At 45.3% G+C, this 8,765-nt stretch overlaps 1 protein-coding gene across 1 annotated transcript in view; it reads right to left on the bottom strand.

Moving 5' to 3' along the window:
- Window positions 1-343: 343 nt before the first annotated feature.
- The window catches only part of LOC148817316 (uncharacterized), an 81,755-nt gene continuing 73,333 nt past the window's right edge, over window positions 344-8,765 (bottom strand). Inside the window, exon 5 of the mRNA XM_088939271.1 lies at window positions 344-584. Within this exon, the coding sequence (XP_088795397.1) occupies window positions 372-584 (213 nt within the window). The 3' untranslated portion in view covers window positions 344-371. The remainder of the gene's footprint in view (window positions 585-8,765) is intronic.

Here is an 8,765-nt window from a genome sequence, read left to right as displayed (position 1 = left end):
CACTATTCACTATCAGTAAGTGACAAACCGTAGATTAATGTTTCCCAGAATTCACAAGACACATCCAAACCCTGAAAAGCATTTATTTAAAATTCCTTCACATTATAATTTAAATCATAAAAATAATTGAGGGAAATGCAGATGTTCCTTATGACTCACCGAAGACAATTAAGCCGATTTTGCTCATTTATAATAAAGTTTTCTTTTCTCTAGGTGTCTTGGGCTCCCACGAAGGGCCCCAGGAGATGACAGGATATCAGGGCATGACTTTGAAAACTGTCCTCTGTCAGCACTTTGAACAGCAGAGCTACTCAATTATCTCGGAATCAGACCTCAGGAGTCCGGTAATTGTTTTTATTATTATTGGCGTGTCACCAATACACAAAACCACTCGAGGCACATTTGCTGGTTTTTGGCAGGGGGCACCCGGACGGGGTGGCGGAGGCTGGGGAAACAGATGGGGCCGCTCGCTCGGAGGAGGAGACGTGTCCTAATCCGCGCTCCGCTTCCCGGCTCCGGTACCAGAGGATTCCCAGGCCCGTGAAGAGAGATCCCATCGGTCGCAGGGGCTGCCACCGTCCTCTCTAGACGCAGGAAGATAACACCACAGACAGACGAGAGACACGGGATACAGCACATCAGAGTGGATTACAGGGAATCAGACAGCCCACTTCCCAAAGGAAGGAATTCCTTTTGCACACTGGCTGCTTGTGGGAGGTAGGAAGAGTTGGAGATAATTGTGGAAGCAGAGGATAAGGTGGATGTATAATGCAAATTACGCATTGCATTTTTAAATTAATACCTTCTTTGTGTAAGAAATGAAATGTCACCCGATATCCTATGTCACGTTCAGACAGCGCTGCGTGTGGGTACAGGAAGTGACAGCACTGCAGCGTTTCAAACATGTGGCGGACACCGAGGCTCCTGGGAGATGAGCACGACAACAGCGCAGACATCACAGCTGCTGCTGACGACGGCAACTGCCATCAACAGTTTAGAGCTCAACTTTCACCCACTGATGGAAAAGATAGACTCTAAGGGGGAATCATAGAAGCGGTACTGTTACCGCTTAACTGCGACAAGACTGAAGTCATGCTTATTGGTACCCCCCATCAACTTCGTAAAGCCAGTCCTGTAACCCTATCTGTAGATGGCTCTGTACTTGAGTTTCAATCAAAATTGAAAAACCTTGGGGTTATATTCGATTCTGGCTTAACATTCGACCCACATGTGCAGCATACTGTCAAAACATATTTTTTCACCTCAGAAATATCGCAAGACTACGCCCTATGCTAATCACTAACTGTGGCTGAAAAGCTGATCAACACATTTGTGTTCTCTCGAATTGACTACTGTAATGCTCTACTCGCTGGGGTATCTAAATCTACTCTGAACAAACTGCAGTATGTCCAAAATTCAGCAGCCAGAATCCTGACCATGTCTAGTGCAAGTGTTCACATTACTCCTGTCCTGGAAGCACTGGCTTCCGGTCAAATTCTGTGTAGACTTTAAAATCCTCATGCTCCTGTAAGGATCTGCATGGCTTGGCACCTCAGTACCTGTCTGAGCTATTATCGCCCTACTCCCCACCTCGCAACCTCCACTCTTCAAATTCTGCCCTCCTTACTGTCCCCCAAGCCCGTCTACATTGTATGGGTGACAGGGCCTTCTCCTGTTATGCCCCCAAGCTGTGGAACTCTTTGCCCAAGGATATCAGAGAGTCACCTTCTCTAAACTCCTTCAAATACAGACTCAAAACCCTCTTCTTCAGAAAAGCCTTTACTTAACTGGTTCCATTCTTCACCCCTCTGCTCTTCTTAGTACCACCATCCATGTCTCCTCTATATATTGTAATTGTGTTTTATCTTGTATATTCTTCTTATTTATTTTTGTTGTCATCCTGTAAAGCGCTTTGAGAAGCCACCTTTAAAGGCGCTATATAAAATAAAGTTTATTATTATTATTACTGTTATTTATAAGGTTAACGACAGCAAATGAGAGGCGGCCTTTGAGTCTACTAAGCCTATTTGGAAGCTAGAAGCAAAGGGATCTCATTTTGGAAAAAAACATTGAGTTTATCAACAGGGCTGAGCACCTTGTTCCACACCCCCACAACCCTTTGGGTAAAGAAGTGCCTCCTGTTCTCAGTTATAAAGGTACTTCCACACAGTTTCCGCTTGTGTCCCCTGGTTTTGCATGTGAGTGCTTGATCTGAAGAAGTCTGCTGGCTCGAATGGATTCTGATAGGAGGATTTTTCCAAAGTGGGGAAATTGCTTGTTCATATCGCCACTCTTTTCTTTGCATCCATGATTATTTCCAATCCTGTATGTGCAGCGCCCCCTAGAGGAACCACATGGAGTTGTGCGTCATGGAAGAAGTGCGTGAGACTTGTTTTAAAGTAGCGCCCAGCTGCTCTGTGCAGCCTGGCCTCTCCCAGCAGATCCTGCCTTGTCAGCCAGGCTGTCACAGGGCTGCTGGCTGAGTGACTGCTTTCTCTGACATGTGCTGACCCATGGTGACCTTTAACCCTCAGTCGGCCAACACTGTCAAACCATCAGGACCGAGGAACTCTTGTGGGACGAGGGGTTCAGGGGGGAGATCCTAAGGATGAGAGCTGTGTTGGGGTACACGTGTACATATCCCCCTGTCCTAATTCTCTGTTGTATTGCTCATAGAAGAAGAAAGATATGATTAAAAGAAAATGGACATACTATAAGGAAGGTTACAAATGAAAAGGAGCCCAGTTGTCTGACTTAGCGTGGTTGATTGCTTGCAGCTACTTGAGCCAGGTCCCCATCTAGACAGTATTTGAAGGAAGCTGGGCGACTGGTTTTAACAACATGGCTAGGAAGTCTTTGTGTTAAGTGGCACCGGTTCTCAGTTTCTGTAGTTCACCATAGTTTCCACTTGAGTCGTGTTTCATTGTTGATGCTGAAGAAGTCTGCTGGGTTGCCTTTCACACGTACATGTGACTGCAGACTAATAAGACTGAACAAGGCACCAGGTTTTCAGAGCTGTGCCACTGTGTATAACCAGCATAGCCGTGAAAACATTTCATCGTTTATAATCTGGCCTAACGATAACGACCTAAAGAAAATCAGACCGAAAGCAGAGCACAATACAGACTCACCAAGTGTAACCAACACCTGTTTATGTATCAGGTATGATCTAAAGATCCAAACCAGTTTATTTCCAGTAAAAGCAACTAGGCTCTTAAGACAGTCATAAAATCCCCTTGTCCACTGCATGAATGACCAGAATGGAAGCATTTCGATCTGTCCTCTTCAACAAGTCTGCAGTTACTTTGACTAGGGCAGTTTCTCTGCTACAAGTGGAGACAGAGGGCTGATATTTAATAAGAGATTAATAGTAGCCAAGACCTCATTTACTTGTTTTAACACAACCTTTTTAAGGACCTTTGCTAAATAAAGGAAGATTTTAAATGGATTTAAATTACTCCACAGTTCACTAAGGGGGAGAGCCGTGGAGGCTTAACCAGGACAGCACTGTAAAGAAGCAGGAATACACATGGCATCATACACACAAAAACCAAGAGTCCTGTCAGGGTCAGAGGTTTCCCGGTTGTTCTCCTCACTGTTTTAATTGCTGGAAACAACTAGATCAATGCAGGCATTTCCTTTAAAACAAACCGAAGAGAAACCATTTCAGTTTCAGTTTTTATGACATATCTTTATGGTTTTTCCCAAGCCAGTCAGTCTTCCCGTCTCCAGTAAAGGGCCAGTAATAAGCCCAGTCCATTGACATGGGAGCAGTGCTGGGAGGATAGCATCAGACAAGCTACTGGATACGGGTACTCCTGGGATAAAGCACACTGGGGAAAAAACAACAGCATATCTGCAAATCTGAGTACAGTGGTTAATGCTGCAGCTTCATTAGTGCTACATTTCCCAAAGAAACAAAAATCTAATGAAACTGCAGATCCCTACAAAAAATAACTCTATTCGCAGCTAAAAACAATACAAGAGTGCTTAGGTTCGTCTGTACTGTTCACTGTGACACCACAATCTGTTGTTAAAGCATTAACTGAAATTAAAAAAGTAATAATAAATATGCAAGAGGAACTTGCTTCTGTCTGTACTGTCTTTTTTGCCTTATTTTACCACTGGAAATAGTACAATTTGGTACAGATCACAAATCATTTTTAATTATTATTGTGTAGCTTCATAACAAAGGGAATCTTTGTAATAAGTCGGTTCTTTTTTTGGAATCTTACCAGAAGCCCAGAAGAGGAGGAACAGCTCATTTTTCAGCCACGTATTTGCATAAATTCTAATTCTTAAAGCACACAGTGCCAAGAATGATATAGCACACAGTGAGCTGAACAGAGTGGGAAACGGAGAGAGAGCTCTGGTATACACACCGACCCAATGCAGTTGTAGCTCTTAAGGTAGACATGGGATTGTCTACAAGTTGCAGGGCAGAAACCATTAAGGTTACAAATCCAAGGAGTAAGTGATGCATGTTGTACAGGCAAACCCTTGGGAGAGGTTGTGTCTAGCCACCAGATCTTACTGCTGCAGTGATGCCCAGTGGAAACAGGTCTCAGCATGAGGACATATAGCAAAGCAGCAAACAGCTACATCCATACGTCTGCATCTTGCTGTCCATGTCTCTGAGGCTGAGCTGGAAGCTCAGCTCTGCTCTCCCAGATCCTGGCCTTTGGGGTCAGCTTTCAGTGCTGAGGGCTTTTTTCCCCCCATCTTGCTTTCTAATGCGCAACGAATGCATCAAAGGAGCCGCAGATAATAAGCTATCATTGCTGACTGGCCTTACGCTGGGAGGGACAATATTCTGAGAATGAAACAAAGCCGGCCTGCAGCTTAACCTTGAAAAGTCAGGCTCGAGGAGTGCAGCTTGTGAAGAATGAGTGAATGTCAGTTTGTACCACAGGTCTCGCATACTTTTTTACTTGTGAGTTCTGTAAAAGTGTGAGGAAGCCGCCTTTTATCTTGTGAGCAGTGCTGGGTTGAGAAGGACCTGTGCACACACACGCTGCTGGAGGTTAACAGAAATGGCTGTGGGTGTGTGTGTGGTGGAAGGCAGGGCCCCAGGACCTGGGAGGAAAGCAATCCCATTCCTGCGTGCCGAACCAGGGCTTTGCATTTGATTCGGGAATCTGTGCTGAAGACCCTGCCCTACTGTGCTGTGAAACAATGCTTCTGCACAGGACTCTGATGATAAAACGTGCCGGAGAGTCCATCATCCCGAGTTTGATGAAGCTGCTGCTGCGTTTCCTGAACAAAAAGTCGATAAGCAATATGGTTTTCCTTAGAGACCCCGCGGTTAAGTCTGACCACGCTGAAAAAGGAAAAAAAAACCCCAGTCACCTCACGTTTCAGCGTCCTAACGTTCAAAGCACACATTGATCTTGCAGCTCAGGTAAAAATAATTGCAGTGATAAAAGTTTTTAGAATTTGAGAAAAAAACACTCCACAATGAAAGCACATGTACTAGTGGGATAAATGCACGTGACTGCTGTTGCCTCTGAGTCATCTGTCCTTTCAGTTTTCTTCTCCTTGCCTGCCCTTAGGAATGAAGTTGTCAATACGGGGAAACAGGAGGTTTCATTCCCAGGGAGGGGAGGTGATCTCCCGGCTGGGAGCAGGAGTGAGGTCGTGCAGGGAGGACAGAGCCACAGAGCCGGACCTCAGGGCTGCATGTCTCTCCCTGCACGCCGAGTGGATGAGCATCGTCTGTCAAGCGCTGCGAGTCCTCACAGAGCCCCTTCATCGGTGCCCTCACGACAACCACAGTTGTAGACTTTGTAGACTTTAAAGTCCTCATGCTCACCTGTAAGGCTCTGCATGGCTTGGCACCTCAGTACCTGTCTAAACTTTTATCGCCCTACTCCCCACCTCGCAACCTTCACTCTTCTAACTCTGCCCTCCTTACTGTCCCCCAAGCCCGTCTACATTGTATGGGTGACAGGGCCTTCTCCTGCTATGCCCCCAAGCTCTGGAACTCTCTGCCCAAGGATATCAGAGAGTCACCTTCTCTAAACTCCTTCAAATCCAGACTCAAAACCCTCTTCTTCAGAAAAGCCGGTTCCATTCTTCACCCCTCTGCTCTTCTTAGTACCACCATCCACGGTCTCCTCTGTATATTGTAATTGTGTTTTATCTTGTGTATTCTTCCTATTTATTGTTGTTGTCATCCTGTAAAGCGCTTTGAGAAGCCACCTTTAAAGGCGCTAAATAAAATAAAGTTTTTTATTATTATTATTACACCAGCAGTACCTGGCAGTGCCCACCTGGGCAGAACGCTGTGATGTTACATCCTGTGCCTGAATCACTTCTTGCCTGCTGACCAGTCTCTTCTTATAAAAAAACGGACTCATTAAAGTAGAGAATTCTGTGGCGAAAAAGACCCCCTTTGCATTTAGCACTTGGATCCTTTTCAGTTTCTGCCCGTTACCAGGACCCCTCTCGATAAAGGAGGAGAGACTGATTAAACTCCACCTCTGCCTCTGCACATTTGCCCAGGAGAACAGTAGTGAGCATGAAGTAGGCAGCACCAGGTGCTGGCTTACTGTACGTGCGGAGCGCCGGCACTTCATGAAAACCTGAAGAGACAGAAAACACTGCGCAGAGCGAATGACGTGCCTGCCTCCCACAGAGAAGGAACACAGCCCGATTCCACTGAACACCGTGCGGCTCAACTACCGAGCCTCTGCCATGCGTGTAAAAAACAGAAAGCCCTCAGGTCTGCATGCGGAGCGCTGGAGCAGATTTACACTGGGCTGGAAATGAGCATCCGCACGCTGTCAGGACAGAAGAGTCACCAGCTCCATTCCCGGGACAGGGAGAGAGGAAACAGTGTCCCGAAAGCCTGCCCCTGTGGGGTATTTAAAGGTGTGCCCAGCCGGCAGTCAGAAAGAGACAGAGGGTGTGAGGGAGGGAATGGCTCCAGGCTTTACAGAATGAGCTGTAAATGATAATAATAATAATAATCTCGGCCTGCAGACCACTTTATTTCCCCCTCTATCTAAAGGGTGTCACAGGAGGAGAGATAAAGAACCAGAAGAGTTCTTCAAGTGAGTTGGAAGGTGACAAAATTTGCACTGATGAATGTTGACAAGCTGAATAAAATCGCTACACAGCTTCGCGTAGGTCAAGAAACTACATTGTCTCCCTGAGCCACAGTGACAGCCAGGTGACAGAGATTAATAGCTCTGTATTGACTGAGCAACTTCCAGTTCCTTATCTTTGTCAAGTCAAGGCTCCGTCCAGGAGCTGAGAGTGTTATTAGAGTTATAATTGCAAAGGCATTTAAAGGGTTTCCCCTTAAGGGACCACAAAATCCAATAAACCTTTCATAAAACCACAAGCATTCAAGTACAAACCTATTGTCTCGCAGACAGCTCTGCTCTCGGCTACAGCATGTGGAAAGCCTTGAAGTCACATACATTGAATAATGAGTGATTTATGGAGTTGCTTTCGAATCCAGATCAGTTGTTTTATTAAAAATATATGAAGGAATGTTTTAAATATGAGTGTGCTCTGCTAGCTTTTGTCTTGCTCAAACGCTCTCCCTGTGTGTGTGTATGTATGTGTTTGTGTGTGTGCGTTATGTTTGTGTGTGTGTCTCAGGGCGCGTGCTCAGGATAGGAGTTCTTGCCATCTCTCAGATTCATTGTAGGGGAGGGAGTGCTGAATATGCAGGACTAATTTAAGAGCCTAATTCAATTTCGGGGGAAATTCAGCTTTGTCTTTCTCGGTAGTGTAGACAGGGGTCATGTGCTCAATGTCAGCACCATCTGAAGTGAGATCTTTAACCCTCTCCTGCCCGGAGAGCCCTTAACCCACACACTTCTCAGTGCTCATGTTGCCCATTGATAACCTCGCTGGCTGGCCAGCCCCTGTTCTAATTCGGACCCTCATCCCTCTCCCTGCCCATTTGAAATGATATTAGTGTTCTGCTGGTGTGAGTCATGTCCAAGCTCTTCCTTGGGACCCCTGATTTAGGTGTTATTGTCCAGGGCGACTGCGATCCCACAGTTGAGTATGACTTGTTTGTGATGTATAACAGTTCACCAGCACTGTTGTACGTAACACCCTATTAGCTCATGCATGGAAAAAAAAAAACTTTTATTTTTTAATTTCCTTTGGAAAGAAATGTCATTATTCAATGAAAAAGATATTTAATAGTTCTCTGAAGCCATAAAATTAAATTGAACAGTGCAGTGTGACACCATTAGGTTTATATATTGAGAGAAGTTTTCCATTTATATATACATTGAGCAATTCGCTTTTTCTACAAGCTGATGAGTCTGTTTAAGTTTTTCCGTAGGTTCCAGAATTTACTGCGGGCTTTATGTTTCATTGGATTATAAATCCCCCTGTTGCCATCCAATTCAAAACCTCCTTACAAATTACGTATTGATTTATATAAAGATGATCAAAGAAGAGCCCTTTAGAGATTTCTCTCTCCCGCCGAAGTGCTACACTTCAGGGAGACGGTGATGCGCCTGATCTGCTGGTGCTTTATAAGAGCTCAAAGGGGAAGAATGCAACATGGATCACGCGATGCCAAGCATCTCACATGGCTACACCGACTCCTTCTCGATCAAAAAGCTCCGCCAGGTTGATGGTGATGTCCGGCAACTGATCCGAGCTTTACCATCTTTCTTTACTCTGTTACGACCACACTTGCACAGCTGCAGAATCAGTCCTGCTCAGAGGGGAGAACAACCACAGAGCAGTAATTTAATAAGTTCTAACAGAGAGGCGGGAGCTGGCGTGTA

Source organism: Atractosteus spatula, chromosome 21 (genome assembly GCF_055471065.1).
Source record: "Atractosteus spatula isolate fAtrSpa1 chromosome 21, fAtrSpa1.hap1, whole genome shotgun sequence".
In the NCBI taxonomy this organism is placed as follows: domain Eukaryota; kingdom Metazoa; phylum Chordata; class Actinopteri; order Semionotiformes; family Lepisosteidae; genus Atractosteus; species Atractosteus spatula.
Note: the sequence above shows the minus strand (reverse complement) of the source record. Positions and strands in the feature narration are given on the sequence as shown.